Source organism: Corvus cornix, chromosome 15 (genome assembly GCF_000738735.6).
Source record: "Corvus cornix cornix isolate S_Up_H32 chromosome 15, ASM73873v5, whole genome shotgun sequence".
NCBI classification, from domain to species: domain Eukaryota; kingdom Metazoa; phylum Chordata; class Aves; order Passeriformes; family Corvidae; genus Corvus; species Corvus cornix.
Window position 1 is genome coordinate 4,116,960 of NC_046345.1, and position 18,220 is coordinate 4,135,179.

At 56.1% G+C, this 18,220-nt stretch overlaps 1 protein-coding gene across 6 annotated transcripts; it reads right to left on the reverse strand.

The window, feature by feature from the left end:
• Nucleotides 1-2,191: 2,191 nt before the first annotated feature.
• CMKLR1 (chemerin chemokine-like receptor 1) lies at nt 2,192-16,740 on the reverse strand. 6 transcript variants are annotated; one of them, XM_019285261.3, is made up of 3 exons: nt 16,568-16,740; nt 5,989-6,079; nt 2,192-5,547 (listed from the first exon to the last, which is right to left on the reverse strand). In XM_019285261.3, the coding sequence occupies exon 3, from the start codon at nt 5,483-5,485 to the stop codon at nt 4,400-4,402; it is 1,086 nt and encodes a 361-aa protein (XP_019140806.2). In that variant the 5' UTR covers nt 5,486-5,547; nt 5,989-6,079; nt 16,568-16,740; the 3' UTR covers nt 2,192-4,399. The 6 variants fall into 6 exon arrangements, with proteins under 6 accessions (XP_019140806.2, XP_010396600.2, XP_010396604.2 ...); XM_010398298.4 differs by lacking the exon at nt 16,568-16,740 and adding an exon at nt 12,849-12,937; XM_010398302.4 differs by lacking the exon at nt 16,568-16,740 and adding an exon at nt 12,849-12,937 and having other exon boundaries at nt 2,192-5,550.
• Between the last annotated feature and the right edge of the window lie 1,480 nt (nt 16,741-18,220).

Consider the following 18,220-nt stretch of genomic DNA (forward strand, 5'->3'; position numbering starts at 1 on the left):
GGTTCGTGTCTCAGCTTGCCTATTTCCCCTCAAATTTACAGCTGACAACGTGCCTGAGCACAGCAGGGGTGATTTAAACCCAGCTCCGAGCAAAGGGAGAGGGGAACACGTTTATTCCTCGGTTTTGTTTTGGTTTTTTTTTTAAATTTTAAATTCCATCCCAGTTCGGAATAAAGGCAGCGATTTATGGGAGAGGGAAAGCACGGCTTTATTTTAGGGCCGTGACAGCCAAGTGAAAAAGAGCTGTCATTAAGGATGGCAACACATCCCACAGGAAAGGGGTTTGGTGTATTCCAGAGTAATTTCTCCCAGGAAATGAGAGCCAGCCCTGGGTTTGGGGTGGTGGGTAAATCCAGGGAAGCAGCAGTGGGAAGAGGGCAGGTTTGGGATGTGCTGGGTGAGGGCCAGTCCTGCCACGGCTCCCAATGGGGTCTGGGGGTGCTGAATCCCACAGCACAGCGGGGGAACCGGGATAGGGAGAGGTGGGATGGTCGGGAATAGGGTCTGGGGGATGTGGATTTGGGGTCCCAGGGTTGTGGACTGGGGATTCTGGGCTGAGGGTGAGAATCCCAGGGATGTGGATGGGGGTCATGGGCTGGAGGTTTTGGTCCCAGGGTTTGGGATAAGGGTCCTGGATGAGGGTTGCTGTCCCAAGGCTGGGGATGGGGGTCCGGGGATGGGGGTTGGAGCCCCAGCTCCAAAACCTGCAGCTCTTTCCTACGAGCCCTGACCTACCCTCAAATCCTGATCCCCACTACCGCCCTAATTCCAGATTTCATGGGGATGGTGCTGGCTCTGCATCCCACTCACCCCATAATTCCGAGGTGCTCAATCCAGTTGCACCCCAATTTCACCGATTTCTGCCCAAAAAGGGCTGCAGACCCCGGCACCGCCAGCCCTGGAGCTGCAGCTCCCACCCAGCCTTTCCCTGGATGCTAATTCCAGTTTGTGCACGTTCCCCTGGAGCTGCCCGTGGTCATTAACCTCCTGCTGCCGTTAATCAAGAGGACTTTGTTAATTAATAGCTAAGGACGTCTCAAGCTGAGCAGCGCCGGGGAGGGACCGAGGTCACCGGGATGCATCCAAGGATCCTTGATTTAATATACTGGAGCTTCCCAACACCGGGGGGGAAGAGTGCAGCCCCCTCCCCTCCATGACCAAAACATCCAGCACTGCAAAAACCCCAAGGAATGCTGACAGGATGCAATCTGGGAGATTCCAGAGCTGCAGCTCCTGCAGGATTTTGGGAATATCAGAGGAATTGGGGCAATATTGAGCTGCATTTCTTTGCCACTCTGCCAAAAAGGAAAGAAAAACCCGGCTGAGGAGGCTGGAGTTTTCTGAGGAATGTGTTTTTTCCCCGTTTCCATTTTACAGACCTATAAAAATGTGCATTTTGAGCGCTCCCTGGGCGATCTGTTTGCTGCCTGTGTCAGTGGGTGACACGGGAACAGAAATCACTGGTACTCCTTGGGGGTGTTAATCCAAAGCTTACAGGGTCCAGCAGGAAAAACTCCATGGGTTTTCCCCTTCTCTTCCCCATCCTCACCCCAAGCCCTGCCAGGATGAGGAGAATCAGGAACAAGAGGGGCTGGAACAGCAGCACTGGCGCCTGGATGGATGTTGGGGTGGAGCACTGGGAACCCACTGGGACTCCGCTGTTCCCTGTTCCCCCAAAACTGCCTGAAGGACCAGGGGCCTGTGGGGTGCAGGAGGTGATGGGGAACCAGCCCTGCCAGGTGGGATGCAGACAGATCCTAGAGAGAGATCCCACAGAGAGATCCCACACAGGGACCCAACGCTGGCACTAATAATTCCTTATCCAATCTGGAATAACAGAGCCTTTGCCAGATGTGATCCAAGAGGGAACAGGGCAGCTGACATGGGCTGGGGCCTCAGCTCTGCATGTGGATGTGGGGGAAATGATGCTCCTTCAGCAGCTTTTTTCCCCCCAAATTCCTCTTTTTTTTTCCCCCTAAAGAGCCGTTTGGTCTTTGCAGGGACAAATACAAGCGGGAATCTCCCAAAGCCCATCCAAGAGGCTCAGATCCCACCTCAGCCACTCAAACCCCATCCCTCTGCTCCTGAGCTCTTTCCACAATTCCAAATTCACCACCAGGGATCAGGAATGCACACAGGGAAGCAACTGCTCAGTGAAAAACCCTGGGATCCTTCCCACTCCATGCACCGATTTGTCTGGAAAACAGAGGTTTTTATTAAATAAGCAAACAGCTACAAAGAGGGACTCAAATATTTGGGAGACTTGGGATTCCCAAGCTGCCATTACAGAGATGATTTAACCCCAGGGTAAGTACCAAGGCATTGCTTTTTATTTTTGGAAAGCCAATCGGAGTACTAACAGATGGGCTTGGGAAAAAACAGCCACCGGAATTAGCGAGGAGCATCCCATATCCAGCACGGACTGGGAGCAATGGGGCAATGGGATGGCATCCAGTCCTTGAGACTTCATCCCACTGTTCCCACATCCAGGGCAGGCACAGGGGAGCCCAGGCTGCTCCTGCTGCTCCAAACCCTGAGCCTGAAAAGCCCTGGTGGCTGCTGGCTCCCGGTACATCCCATTCCCACTGTTCCCTAAGCAGATCCTCTGCACATTCTGTGTGTCCCTCTCACCGCCCTGTCTGTCCATCTGTCTCGTCCTTCCCATCTGTCCCATCCCACTCCTAATAGGATCCCAGCAACCTTCCAGCAGTACTGGGGGAGATGAGAAAGAGGAGCCTCCTCCCACCACCAGAGAGGCCCCGCAGCCTCCTCAGGCACAGCATCTTCCACGGGTATGGATCCTGCATGGATTTTGGGAAAAAATCTCAGTGCATCGGGGCTGGGAGTAGCCCTGGGCTTGCCCGTGGGACGTGGCGTGGTGCAGGGATGCGGCAGCGCTCCCTAGGGAAGCGGCTGGATCCCGACCCCAGGAGACACGGAGACAATCCAGGTGCCGAGTGTCCCATCACACTATGGATGATGCAGATCAAGGTGGAGCAGCTAGGCAGCGCTGGGGCAGACAGGACGTCGGATAATCCGTCTGAAATCCTGAAATCCAGCTCCTGCAGCAGCATCCGCTCTGATCCGCGATGTTCCCGCGGCTCAGTTACCGGGGCTTTACTTGGTACCTGTGGCTGGCACGATCTGCTGCATGGAAATAGCTCCCTGCTCTTCCTCGAGCTGCCTCTCCACATTTTTTTTCCATATCCTGATTTCCAAGAAAATCTGTAAATGAATATTTCAGCCTTTGTGGGCACCTGGGAGCAGACTCTCAACCGCGAACGTGTCAAACCCTGCACAGAGCTGCCCTGAAATGTCCCCAGGGCCACTGGGAGCTGCCCAAATCCAGCTCCAGGGATTCCTCGCTGTCCTGGGAGTGACACATCAATGAGGGTGACACTGGAGTCGTGGTGATGGAGCCCCAATGGAGAAGGAGTTCCCAAATTAACCGGGCGTGAAATCGGATCGAGGTGGTGGCTCAGTCCCTCCTTCACTGCAGGGATTGGTGTGTGGAGATTCCCAGAGTCTCCCAAGATGGGAGAGAGAAAATCATCCCTTAGAACCAACTGGTCCCACCAGGGAGCAGCTGGCAATGGAGCCAGTCCCCGCTGGATGCCGGAGGGGACAGCAGGTCCTCCCAGGAGCTCATTCCCAGCTCATGGACCTGTTCCTGGTCCCAAACATCCAACTGCTCTGCAGGATGCACCGTGTGGAATGTGCCCACCAAAGGGGGGTTAAAAACACATTTCAAATTGACCTTTCCCTCTTTTTTTCTCCCAGTTTTCCATGCTGGTGACCTTGTGTGTGAGCTCAATCCCCACGCTGGCAGCTGGCCCTGGGTCTGGATCACTTGGAAGGCATTTGAGACTTCCCAGTTCTTTGAGGCGGGATATTCCAACTGCTCGTAAGGACACTTCCCAAAAAAGTCACAAACACCTTGCTCTGGTACCAAAATACCTCAGGACTTGACCATGAGGAGCCACACACAGACACGGGACAGAGGAGTGCCACCAATTTGGCCATGGCAGGGAACACCCATGGCATGGGGAGACGCCTTCCCAGACATCCTCCACCCCACCATGGTGCCTCTGGAAACACCAGGAAAACCCTTCCTGAGTCAGGCAATGCAAAGATTGGACAGGAACGCCCCAAAATGTTGTCGTAGCTCAGTGCAAGGATTTTTGCAATCCCACACAAGATCAAGGGTGGTTGTGTCTTGTCCATACCTTGGGGGTTTCCGTCCCCTGCCAGCCCCCAGGCAGCAACACCAGTCAAAAATGGGCTCTAGGACAGTGGTGGACAATGCTTGACCCACACCAGGGCCGCCACAGTGGTGGTCACTGTCACAGTGGTGGCCATGGCCAACACCAGGACACTCCATCCCTCCTGCAGGCTGAGTTTAGACAACTGTTGTCTCCTTCTCAGTCATGGAGGAGATCTTGGAGAAGCTCCTGTGCACGATGCTGGAGTGTCCTGTCTCCTCGCTGAGGGCGTTCACCAGCCTGGAAAGGAGGGTCACCTTGAACTTCTTGAAGTCCTGGCCCATGAAGACGTAGAGGACGGGGTTCATGCAGCTGTTGGAGGCCGCCAGCGCCGTGGTGAGCGGGATGAAGATCTCAAACACGGACCAGGGCACCGTGTCGGGCACTGTCTCCAGCAGGTTCAACAGGTGGTAGGGGCTCCAGCAGAGGAAGAAGGTGATGATGATGGTGATGATGATCTTGAAAGGCTTCTTGGACTTGGCCAGGCGGTTCCGGCGCAGGTTGAAGACGATGGCGGCGTAGCAGAAGGTGATGATGGTGATGGGGAGGATGTACCCAGCCAGGAACCTGGTGATGTTCACCGTGCGGTGCCTCATCAGAGCCAGCCCTTCATAGGATTTATTCCTGGAGAGGGAAAAGTTGCTGAAACAAATCACGGAATTGCGGGTCTGTGCCGTGTCCCGGAAGACGAGCGAGGGGCAGCTCATGACGATGCCCACGGTCCAGATGATCACACAAACCCCGTAGGCCAGGTTGGTGGAGCGGTGGTTCTGGGACCACACCGGGAACACCACGGACACGTAGCGGTCGAAGCTGATGGTGGTGAGGAGCAGGACACTGGTGTACATGTTGAGGATGAGGAGGAAGGAGTTCAGCTTGCACATGACCGTGCCGAAGATCCAGTGGTAGCTCATGGCCGTGTAGGCGATGTTGATGGGCAGGAAGATGTTGAAGAGGAAGTCGGCCACAGCCAGGTTGAGGAACCAGATGGCGTTGACCGACTTCTTCATCTTGAGGGTGATGATAGCGATGACGAGGCCATTGCCCAGGATGCCCAGCACGCAGGACACGCTGTAGATGATGACGGACAGGATCCGGGTGATGTCCTTGGGGTCGTGGGACGGGTCAGCCCACACGCCGCTGCTGTCCTCGTAGGTGTAGTCCGGGTAGTCGCTGTAGTTGTTGAGGCCATCCAAGTAATCGGACAGGTTGGGAAGCGCCATTATCCGTACGAACCCGATCCCTATGATCCCGGCGGCTGGGATCTGCAGCCGGTGATTCTTCCCTGCTGGCCAAACACTTGGTGTTAATCACAGTGAGGAGAGCGGGAGGGACAATGGCCCCCCAACATGTGTGGGAATTGGGGACAGGGAGCGAAGGGACAAAGCACACAGGTGTGGGGGATCCCGTGAGAACCCCACTGCTGGTCCCAAATAAGATGCTCCCGCAGCTCCTCCTTGATTTCCACCCCCATCCGTGAGACATCAGGACGTGATTCAGTCCTTCAGCTCCACCAGGATGTGGCTGCAGCCTCATCCTGCAAAAAATGTTGATTACCCGCCTACTTCCAGGGGAAAAACCGGGATAATGCTCATCAACACCTCATCAACAGCCCTCCAATCTGCAACATATTATGGCTCTTTTCTTTTTTTTTTGTCCTGAATTGGACTGAAAACTCAAAGGGAAGCTTCCCCACACACCCCACTGACACCAGGCACCCTCTCACCTCTCTCCTCTCCGTTGAGATGGGGGACAGGTGACAGTTCAGTGTCCCAGGGCACAACGGCAGCTCCCTCCACACCAGCCTAAGGCACGAGCTGTAACATTGAAGCCAGGATCAAAGAAAGGCCACTCGCCCCCGGATGTGGGGTTAAGGGAGGAAACCCATTCAGGGTGCGGCCACACTTAACCCCGTGCAGCCTCCCTCAGCAGGCTGTGCTGGCCCAGGGACCCTCCTCACCACCAGTCTGGGGAAGGTGGGGTCCTGCCATGATCCCAGCATCTTTTGGGATAACCCAGGGCAGAAATCCTGTGCTGTACTCTCTGAACGAGCACCCAACACCAGCAGCATCCGTAGGTGCACACAAAAACTGAACGATCAGCCACAGGTTACTATAAATAATTAAAGCTACAAATGAGGTGCAGTATCAGTTTTACACCCTGGACTCTCCCAGGGTTATTTTCCTGATTCATTTCGTACCCTGGGTGTGAAAATGAGAATTGTGGTAACCAACAACATTTGCCACCACCAGATTCCAGCCTTCATTCAGTAGGTTCAACCTGTCCCCTGGGAATGTGGGTCAGGGGGGGTTAAAACCCAAATCCCCCAAAGCCTGAGCGAGCCCTGGCACGAGGAGCAAGAGCCCCAGCATGGAGCATCCTACCCGGACGTGTCCTCACAGGAGGGCTGTGGCTCTGCCCACCCAGGGACCCTCCCTGTTCCTGAGGCGTTTCACCCCAAAGGTCTCCGAGCATCACCCTGCCGCCAGCCCTGCTTTGAAATTCCCATGGTGTTTTTGTTGGAAGCTATTGTTTCTCCCTGGGCTTTTCCTGCTGTTCCTTCCTGCCATTGCTGCTGCAGAGTCCCCGGCCAGGGGTGAAATCCCACCCTCTCACCTCCCCCTGGCCGAGCTCCGAGGGACGATAAGCAGCCAGAACAAATGAGGTTTGAGTGTAAAGCTTGGGAATGAGCTGGAGCTGGGAAGAGGCCTTGTCCCAGGAAAACCTCGATGGCCAAAGAGATGAATTAAAGTCAATGATCTGGTGGAAGGAACAGAATCAGCAGAACTGACTCTCACAGCGACGTTAATGACAATTAATGAATCGTTGCTTTATGGAACAAGGACTTTCCCCTTTCCAAAGGCAGAGCTCCAGAAGGGTTGAAGAGCCCAGAACCCCATGTCCATCCCGCCCCACCCCATTGCCTCACATCCCATCCCACTTCATTGCATCCCATCCCACCACACCCCATTGCATCACATCCCATCCCATCCCATCCCATCCCATCCCATCATCCAGAGAGCCCCAAAGCTCCCTGGACCTGCTCTACAACCCCCATGTCCACCGTGGTGTCATCCATGGGGCAAGTGAGGCACCCCCAGGGCTGGACCTCCACCCCTCACCACCAAGGGGTCACTCAGCCCCTGCTCTGGGGGGACAGGAGAAATTCCCACTCCTCTTCCCACTGTGCCCGCTTCCATGTTTTTAATGGAAAATCCTCCCCTTGTTATTATTTCCAATTGCTGGGCCTGGCGACTTTCAGCTCATTCCAAAACTCTGTTTACTGGATTATTGATTTGAATTCTCTGTTAATTTTGCTCTGCCAGGTTGGGCAGGGATTGGCCTCTGTTCCCAGTTGGGATGAGGAAGGCAGAGAGCAACGGGAACACCAGGAATCTGCTTCCCCATGGGATTTGGCAGAGGATGGGTTTGTTTCCAGGGCTCGTGAGGAGCAATCCCAAACTCCACAGGAGCAGCAGGCAGCTGCCAATCCCACCATGAACATTCCAGATGGGCAGCAGGAGCTCAGATCTGCTGGAAAATCATCCAACAAACTCCCGCCTGCCTCCCCAAAATCCTCCCAAAAATGGAGAGTTTCAGGGGCAGCTGCATGAAACCTCCTCATTTCTCACAGGAAAGAAAAACTCCAAAGTCTGGGACGAAAAAAAAAAGCACCACATAATACTGAGTGTGTTCACTGGTCCTCTCCGGCCTGAAAATTCCCGGCTCGAGCCAAAACCACTGCTCTCCCTTCAATCTATTCATCTTTGTCCTCCTACCTCAACAAAAACGAGCTCAGGATTTACCCAAAATAGCCTTTTCTCCGTCATTCCCACAGCTGTGTTTGTCTTGGTACCCAGGGAAGGCCGGGTGGGATTCCCGACGGGCGGCCCGCGCACCGGCAGCATCCCGGCACATACCGGGGGAGGATGAGGTCAGGGATGTTGTTCTTGGGAAGGCAACAGGAAACCGAGAGAACAGCAAAAAAATGTTCAAATCCAGCTTTTTCTGGGCGAAAAACTCTGTCCCGGCCGAGGCAGACGGGCGGGGACGGATGTGAGCGGGGAAACGCGGCGGGATGCGCGTCCCAGGGACACGGGGAGGGCAGAGGATGCTCGGGCCGCTGGCAGCGGATTCCAGCGGGCAGGGCGATGCCAGAGCCCTGCTCCAGGAGTTTATAGGGATGGGCAGGCTGCCAGCACCGCCTCCCGCCCGCCCAGCGCCCGCGGGGCCCGGCTTTTACTGGAGGCACTGGGACAGGTTGAGGAGAACTGATAGAACCTAATCAAATCAAATCAAATCAAATTAAATCAAACCAGCAGAGCAGCTTTGGAGCACATCAGATCCTGCCTGCGCTGTCAAAGTGCATCACGCTTTGATCCACAACATGAAATGAATCCGGGCTGGGACCTGCCGGGGCTGGGTCTGACGCGCTGGGGAAACTGGAAGAACCCTTGGGTTAGTGCTTGTCCCCCCTTCATGGGACACCCCGGACATGACAAACAAATCCCCTCGGAGCAGCCGGGTCCCTCCCCAGCAGCTGCTCTGCCTTCTCCTCCTTGGAGCACTTCCCTTCCCTCTTTCCATCCGTGGTTTCCAAGCTCCCAGCGCACCCCAAACCCCAACCCGCTTCCTCCAGGAGGTGCGGGCAGCTGCCCCCGCAGCTCCGGCACGGCTTCCCGGGAGAGGGGAATTGCCGGCAGATGTTTGGAGCTGGGAGCTTTGGGAAGGGCACTGGGTAAAACGGGATCTCCACGCCCCTCTGGACCTGCTAGCACCAGACCGCACTGAGCTCTGCCACAGTCCTGGATGTCCCTGGAGGGCAGGGGTGTCTCTGGGGACACGTGGCAGGTGCTGGTCCCAGTTTCGTGGGGGTTCATAGCTCTGGCTGAGCTCGAGTCCCACCCTGCGGGCTGGATCCCAGGCATCCCATGGGATTCCATGGGCCAGACCTCATGCTCTAGGGAAGACAGATGCAAACCCCATCCCAAGCTGGCACCCGAGGCCACCCCACCCATCCCTCCGGCACCCACTGGGTATTTCCAGCCCAGGGTTACACATGAGGGACATCCCTGCCGGGATCCGGCTCCCAGGAATTGCCCGTGCTCAGGAGAGCAAGGAACCAAATGGGAAAACAGCTCTGGGTACCCAGCTCCAATTCCCCCTTCCTTTAGCCAGCGGTTGCCATGGCAACAGCTGCCACAGGGATGATGCTCCTCAGCATCCCACTCCCCACCAGGATACCCAGAATGGTCCCTCATCCCTCGGTGTAAATCGACCACCAGCCCATCAAAAGGGGGTTTAGACCTCAAATGCCAAGCTCCAGCCTGCCCAAAAGCTGCTCCTGGCAGTGATTCCAACCCTGCCACCACCTCTGACCCCTCTGTCCTGCTCCAACAGGCTGGGAAAGGGGCAGGGATATGGGATGCCGTGGGAGCAGCAGGAGCAGGCTGAGAACGCGCTCCTGCCAGTGAGGATCCGGGCTGGAAGTTCTCCCAAACCTCCCCCTGGAGCAGCTGGAGACTCCCAGGGCAAAGGGAGGGGGCTCAGCCGCAGGGGAATGAGGAGGCACAGAGCTCTGCTCCAAGAACAGTGGGAAGCTTGATCCCTACCTGCATCCATTCAGACACATCCCAGTTGTTCATCACGGATCCGGGACCCCCGCACCCGGCAGCCTCCGGCATTCCCAGCATCCCGGCTGAGGCTGCTCACCCCGCCCGTGTGAACGGCACAGGAAAAAGGGAATAGCTGGAAAAGGCAGCCTTAAAAAAAGCTGCTGTGCCCAGGGTGGGACAGAAAAACATGAGTCAGTGTTTATCTGGGCACAGCCGGCCGGGCTGCGCGGGACGGGTCGGGTTAGGATGGGATGGATCCCATGGATCCTCCTGGCCACAGAGTGGGGTCACCCCCATGGGCAACGCGCCCCAATCCAGCCAGAAAGTGGTGTTTAACCTCAAAATTCGGGTCGTGAAAGGCCCCTCCCAGGGTGAAACTCTAGCAGAGGAACCCGGCCTTCCCTGGCACGAAGTGTTGAAAGAGCCACTTCGTTCATAAAATCCTGGCCTTTTGCTCCATCTGTTTTGTTCTTGGGAAGGTTTGAGGATTGAAGGGGAAAACTTTGGGTGTTTGTACCTACACAGGCAAAGATTTTCTCTAAAAAAGGGCAGTTTGTGCTTCTGAGCTGCTTAAAACCACTCGACTTCCAAGATAATAAAAATTCTTTCATCTCCTCTGCTCTCTTCTTTTTCTAATAATCCGAGGTTTTCTCCTGGCACTTCTCAAGCAATAAAAAACCCAATAAAACTCCCTTTTCTGGAGCATCCTCCCTGCTACATCCCAGCAGTCGGGTGAGGGTGTCCATAACCATGGCTTGGGTTTCATCAGGGCACAAAGCCCTGGAGACATCACTCGGAATTTGGGGTGTACAAAGGGAAAGAAACCCAGAAAAACCAGAAATAGGGCTGCGGGAAGGACGTGACCCTGCAGGGGATGTGGCATGGCCGGGGAGAGCAGACTCAGCCCCCCAACCCCCCTCCCGAGTGAGGAAGTCACCCCGGATCCGCGGGAGCATCCTCCCAGCTGTGCTCGGTGTCCCCAGCTGAATGCTGATCAGCACGGCAAAGAAAAGCCACCCTGTTCTCCCTGTCCCCAGGCAGGGGACACTGCCACACTGTCAGGACATCAGCCCCCCCCAAAGTCACAGCCAGCTCCTCTCCCTTCCGTGCTGTTTCCTCACCCCGCAGGCTGCAAAGCCCAGCTCTGAAAGGGGTGGGGCTTTTAGGGGAAATTAGAGGGTTTGGGGTGAAGGACAGCAGGGATCCCAGTGGTCCCAAAACCGCTTTTATAACAACAGGGGAGGAAAAAACCTCAAGTGGTTGCAAACCTCCAGCAAACCCCTCCTCCCAAATCCCTATAAAAAAATATAAATTAATAAATATACATAAATCCAGAGGGGTTTACCTGAGCTGGATAAATCCCCACGGAATTTTCAGCATTTAGAGGCTGGATCAGACATCTCTGCTTGTTCTACAGCCCCGTTAGGGCTGGCATGGGAATGGCCCTGGGCTTGTGGCTTTGGCATCCAGCTGGAGCTGACACGGATACTGCCGGCTTTTCTCATCCCGAGCAGACGCGCATGGGATGGGAGGATGAGGAAAATAAACGCAGCCCGTGGAAGAAACCAGCTGCTGGAGTCAGCAGAGCTCAGGGGGAAGGGGGAGAATGTGGAACTTGCGGAGAGTTCAGCTGGACACAGAAGGGGATGTGGCAGGAGTGACGTGCCCCGTCCACCACAGCTCCTGTGCTGCCCACAGTGGCTTGGGAATCTCCTGGGAGCCCTTGGGAAGCATTTGGGGATCCCTCGCTGTGAGCACAGCCAAAGGGTCCTCTCGGGCTCTTCCACCCTGGCTGCCCCTCATCCCTGTTCTCCAGGACCCCCCAAATCCATGCCTCGCTCCTGGGATGCTCCTGGCCTTGCACACGCAGGAGAGGGGAAACCCAAAGCCATTCCTGGGGTGCAGGAAGGTGCCAGGTCCTGCCCATTCCCAGCTTTCATCCAGCAGCGCGTTCCCAGTGAGGAAATCGGCCTGTCCTGGTTTGCACTGGGACTCCAAAGAGGAGATCACCAGCCAAGGGCCATCCTGACCTCCACCCTGTACCTGCCAGGACCTGGAAATTGCTGGTGGCATCCACGATGCAGCCAGTGATCCGGCATGAGCTGAGCCTGGATGGACACAAATCCCTGCCCTGAGCCTGGATGGACACAAAAATCCCTGCCCTGAGCCGGGACAGCCCATCCAGAGGGAGATGGACAATACCTGGGGCAAAAGCTTCACCATGCTGTGACAGAGCTTCACCTGCCAGCAGAGTCCCCACCTGCTCTCCGTCACCAAGATCCATGAGTTTTCCAGCTCTCGGCTTCAAGGGACAAATCCCAGTTTCCTCAGAGCTGGAAAACCACCACCCAGCTGTGATCAGGGGACAGGGGGTGATGCTAGCAGGGAGCTCACTGGGGACACATGGGGACATCAGGTGGGGACATTGACCCCGTCCCACGTGGACGAACTCCCATGAGAGCCGAAAAAGAGGAATCAGAGCCACTGCCAGCTTTGCACAATTCTGTGTTGCAACATCCCTGAGCTGAACCGGGGCTGGAAAAGTGCTGATGTGGGGCGCTCCAGGGAAAGGAGAAGCCCCAAAAAGCCCCGATGTGTGAAGCAGGCAGGGATGTGCCAATCCTCCTGTGGAGCCAGGCTGGGTGGCTCGTGACCGGCTCCCTGACGTCCCACTCTTCCCACAGGCTCGCAGGACTCCTGGAGTTCCAGGATATCCACGCTTGTGGCACCTGTGGCAGGTCCCCAGCAGGATGCAGAGGAGCAGTGCCCCAGGACAGCGGGAAATGCAGCCCAGAATTATAAAATCCATGAGAAACACGGCTGGAGAGTGGCACGGGCTGGATCTGTCCCGTCGCTCTGCCAGCAGGTCCTGTCCCATCTGCTCCCGCAGTAACACCGCCAGCGCTCCCAGTGACACTCCCCAGTGCTCCCAGTATCCCCCACCAAGCCTTGCAGTGACCTTTCCCAGTACCTCGCGTGGTGCCAACGCTCTCCCGCTGCTCCGTGTTGGGCAGGACGAGCTCGGGGTGCCCGGGATGCCAGCGGGATCCCATTCCCAGGCGGATCCCGGCGCGCCGGGACCAGGCACAGGCACGGTGCCGCTCGCCGCCGGTTTTAAGGGAGCGGGGAGGGAGTTTCATCCATCACCAAAGGTTTTCTTGGCAGCGCGATGCTCGGCGAGCAACAGCTGGGAGAGGGTGTGACTCCGGGAGCTGGGAACGCTGGCCTGGATCACAAGCCAGAGTGAGGAAGCAGCGAGCTGCCTCCCAAGGGGCCTCCTTTCCTGTGCCGTCCCCTCGGCCCGGGGCACCCCGCCCCACGGAGGGATAACGGAGCCCAGAGCCCTCCGCAGGGATGCTGCTCCAACCGGGAGCCCAAGAGGAGAGGCAGGTGGCTGCCAGCCCCCCTCCCCCGGCTGTGCTGTCCCCACCCTGGGTCAACCGCTGTCCTGTGCTCCCCCCACCGCCCCCAACTCCTTCCAAGACGTTGAGTCACTTCCCTTCGGCAAAATCTGGCTCCCAAACGCCGCTCCTGCTGCTCAGGGGCTGCTTCTCCCGATGGATTTCATTAGCACCAGGATGCTGCAGCTGCTTCCAGGCAGCCCCCCCAGCCCGCAGAGGCTCTGTGGTGGCAGCTCTGTCACCGCCGGCCCCTTTAACACCTGCGAGAAAAGTTCTTTGGGGGGCACAGAGGAGCTGGGAGAGGCTCCGGGGTCCCCCGGGTAGGAGGGACGGGAAAGGCTGGATGAAGGGATGGGGTTCAGGGGGACAAACAAGAGGTTTTTTGGGGCAGCCCCCCCAGTTTGGAAGCACTGAGCAGCACAGCCCCCACCCACACAGAGCAGGAGGTTTGGATAACCCCCAGCTTGATGTGGCACCGGGAAAATTCCTTCCCTCCCCACGCAGCTCCCAAGCCTCAGCCATCCCAGTCTCAGCGTTCATCCCAGCAGGGTAAGAGCCAGTGCAGGGGTTGGGAGTGAAGGCAGCACAAGGAAACACGAGGAAATCTGGCAGTGATGCCCCCTGACCCTCCTCCAGCCTGGAAAAGGAGCAGGATTTGCCCCATTGGGACACCCCAGCATCAGCTCAAGCGACACTACCCTGGGTTTGCCACCAGCCATGCCAACCCTCTCCCCAGCAGAGAGGAAGCTCATCTATTACAGGAGATTAATTGAAATTAATTAATCACCCTCAGCTGCAAAGAGAGGCCCAAAAGCATCCTGAATCCAGGCAGCAAGGGAGAAAACCAACCACAAACCGATGGGATTTCCTTTGGTGTGCCTGGAGTTAAACCGTGCCACCAAGAGATGCTCAGCCCAGGCAGTTCTGGGTGGCACCAGCCACGTGCTGGCACCTGGGGGCTTCCCAAAACCACTCCAGGGCCTGGTGGGGCTGGGAATGCTCAGCCAAGGGCTGACCTCGGGACATCGTGCCGGAGCAACGACCGAAATCCCGGCAGCTCCGAGGGGTCCGGAGCCGAGACCCGGCACAATCCCAGTGTTCCCAGGAAGGCCGAGCTCTGCAGCCCCACAGAAGCAACCCCTCCCTCAGCACTGCCTCCTTTCCCAGGCACCTGCCACTGCCCCGTGTCCAGGCAGGATGCAGGATCCTGCTCTCACACTTGTGCCAGCTAACTCCAGCACACACTGATGCCTGTGTTTAGCAAGATGAAGGGAAAACACGCTGACTTTGGGATACGATTTCCCGTTCCGAGCGTTTGTGGGTTGGGGTTTCCCTCCCTCAGCAAAGCCCTGCCGGCAGCAGCGCCTGCGGAAGGACAAATCCCTATTCCCGGGGCTGGAGACGGAGCGGGATCGCTGCAGGAGCAGCCGTCGGGAACAGCAATCCCAGCCTTTGGCAGCTGCCATGTCCTTGGCAAGCGCCGAGTGCCACCCACACCGAGCAAAGCAATTAAAGCTCTAAATTGATTTGGGCTGATTAAACGCCCTGGAGCAGCTCCCTGTCGAGCCGGGATGCGCGGCCGGAGCCCGGCAGGTCCGACCCCTCCGGCTCTCGCCCTCCTTCCCTCCCACACAGGCGCTGGAAACCCGCCTGACTCATCCCGAAACAGATGTCACAGTTAATGGGGAAGAAATTGGAGGAAGGTTTCCCTCTCCGGGGGAGCTTTCTCCGACATCCAGCAGCACTTTCCCTCGCCCCCGGCAGAGCCGTGGGGACAAATGGGAATGGCTGGGAAAGGAGCTACGAGGACGCGATAGGAGGCTCCCAAATGCACATCCCAGCTCCAAATCCCGGGGCTCAGGGCTGGGTTTATGCCCATGGATAGCTCTGCCCTGCCTTTCCCACAGGGAGCTCATCCCTGGCTCCACACCCGCTGCGGTCCCGAGCTCCGGATCCCGCCACTGCTTCCCGATCCAAGTGGAAATGCAAACTCCCTGCACAAATAGCGAAGCCACAGACAGGATGTTCGAGAGACGGCTCCCGTTCCCTTTTTTCGCTGATTTGATACAACCACGGAGAAAAAAAAACCCAGTCCCAACCTTGTGCAACTCGAATTATAAATAGCCCCGGGAAGGCGGCGGGGCTGGGACCGGGCGGCCAAACCCCGCTGTGCTCCCAAGGCTGGCACCGTATCCCGCTGCATCCCACCCCTGGGATGGGCAGGTCAGGGCATCTCCGTATGGTTCAGCCCCCAAACACCCTCCCAGCGCCTTCCCCACCTCTGTTTGGCTCCAATCTTGCATCATTTCCCCCATTTTTCCATGTGCTTCCCACAGAGCTATGCCGGGGACTGAATCCAAGCGATGCACGCCCACGGGCCAAGGGACAATTCCCAGTTCTCGGCTCCCAAACCCCACCCTTGGCAGAGCAGGATTGAGGGGAACATTCCCAGGGCACAGCTGGGCCCTGCTCCATGGATTCCCCCACCCATGGCATCACCCACCCGCTCCCATCCCCACCCTGCAGTGACAGCTCCCCCCGGCAGTGATGGCAGGGCCACATCGGGAGATTTATCGGTGATTTCCGATTCCTGCCAGAGCTGCCAAGGGCCACTGACAGCTCCTGGAGCAGGGATGAGGAATTGCCAGGCATGGACACTTTGTCCTTGCCTTGGAGCTCCTCAGCAGGTGACAGACAGGGATGTCACCTGCCCAGGGATTTATGAGCAGAGGTGGCATCAAATCGTGGAACGGTTGGGGTTGGAAAAGAACTTAAATTCATCCCATTCCTTTACCTGCCATGGATAGGGACACCTTCCATAGACCAGGTTGCTCCAAGGGCCAAGTCCAACCTGACCTTGGAATAAGAAATTCCATTAATAAAACCCCTACAGGGCTCCAGGTTTGGATGCGGAGCATCCCACTGGAAAATGGGAGCTGCTGACAGGTTTCAGTTCCTTGCTCATCTTTCAGCCTGAACTCCTTCAGCATCATCCTAAAATCCTCTGGATGTGCTTTTCCTGCTGCTGGTGTGCTGAGTGAAGACACCAAACACGGATAGAAGGGAGGATTCCTGAAGTCTCCCAGCAAAAATCAGTGGGATCTGGCTGATAAAGCCCCTCAGGAAACTCCCAATTCTTTAAGGAACCAGCTGGATTTGTCTTAATAACAAGGACTTAATAACAATACATTCCTTCAAATTCCCAAACATCCATAAGGAAACCTGCTTTATTCATGATTTTTTAATAAATAAAGCCAGTTTTCCTTGCAATCAATATCTGGGAACTCACCATTCCACGGAGCAGAGCTTTGCAGGGACAAGTGTTGTGGAAGGTGACTTTGCCAATGGCCCCATCCTGCTTCCCATCACTGGGATGAGCACAGGGATTGCCCAGCTCCGGGCTGGGAAGCGGCTCCTTGCGGGAAGGCTCAGCATTCCCGCCAGCTCCAAGCAATCCATGCCTTTTTCGGGGTTTTTTGGCCATGGAGTGGCTTTGGTGCAGGTTCCCTGGGCTCCAGTTTCCCTGGAATTTATAAAAATAACAGCAAAATATGATTTATTCCTGAGCCTTTGCCAGGCTGGGACTATTTCTGGAACGAGGGAGTTGCTTGGCGGTGCCAGGGAGATGTGGGGGTACCTGTGTCCTCATTGGGGTCCCCCACAGCCCCTTCCTGGGATGGATCTGGATCATTGATCCCAATATCCAGAGCTCAACCCTGGGCTGGATCCCATCCTTTCCCATTCCCAAAATACAGCTGTTATCTAAGAATTATTGAAATAGATCCAGAAATGCAGGGATCTGTCCAGAGGGTGCTGTTGATGGAAGCCAGATCCAGAATTTGTCTTGGAAAGCAAAAACAGCCGAGCCCAAAGGGAGGGAAAGCTGTGCCATGGAGAAACGGGAACATTCCTTGTCACAATACAAAGGATTAATGCTCTGGCTCAGATGGAAAATTTAACCTATGGATTCAATTAAGGTTCCTCACAGCCTGATTTAACCTGGCTGGAATTGGGGGATCCATAAAACTGCACAGCAGGAAGAGGCAGGAGCATCCCTGTCCATGAGGGATTTGGGGAAAGCTGGGAATGGGACAGGATGGCCACAAGCAGCTGGATCCCAGCACTCCCAGAGCACCAGCACGAGAAAATAATGGATTTTTAACTCATGGATTAAAGAAGAATCTCAGTTTTGTTCCCAGGAGCGCAGCTCACCTGCAGGTGGGATCTTGGGATGCGCCAGGGCTGGATCAGGATCCACTCCAGGGCCAGGGCTGGCACACAACACGTTCCTCAATGACCAACCAGAGATCACTGGAGTTTATCCAGGAGTGATGGATGCACCAGCTCCCAGCCACACTGGTGACACTATGGGGACATTCCAGCTCCCAGCTCCAGCTGGAAGGAGCCCAGCATTCCTCCCATCCAGCCCCACGAGCGGCTCTCTCCATGTAAGAACCCAACATCAGGAGAACACCCAGCTCTGAGTTTACAGAAGCAAAACCCTCTGTTCATTTCCCCTCTGGGAGGGGTTGTTACCCTTTGGAAGATCTCAGTCCTGCCTGGACACATCAAATCTCCATAAATTCCAAAGGGGATTCATGGCTCCCACCTGGGACTGGCACAGTGCCTCACTCCTGCCACTTCTGTCCCTGTTTAAAGCTGTGCCACGATTGATGCTCACCCACCGTGGGATCCACCAGGTGGGAAATCTCTGGGTTTATGGTCGGAGATTCATTTATGATAAATTAATTCCATGGCAGAGAGGGAAAACCCCTGGCGTGGGTGAGGATGGAGCCTCTGGCAGGGATTGGCAGCTCCAGCACTTCCCATTTTCCTCCAGTCCTTGCTTCATGTAACTCTAATGAATTCCTGATTTTTATTCCCTAAACATAACAGAGGGAATCCCTGTTATCCATGGCCTGGAGAGGATGGAGGAAATCCC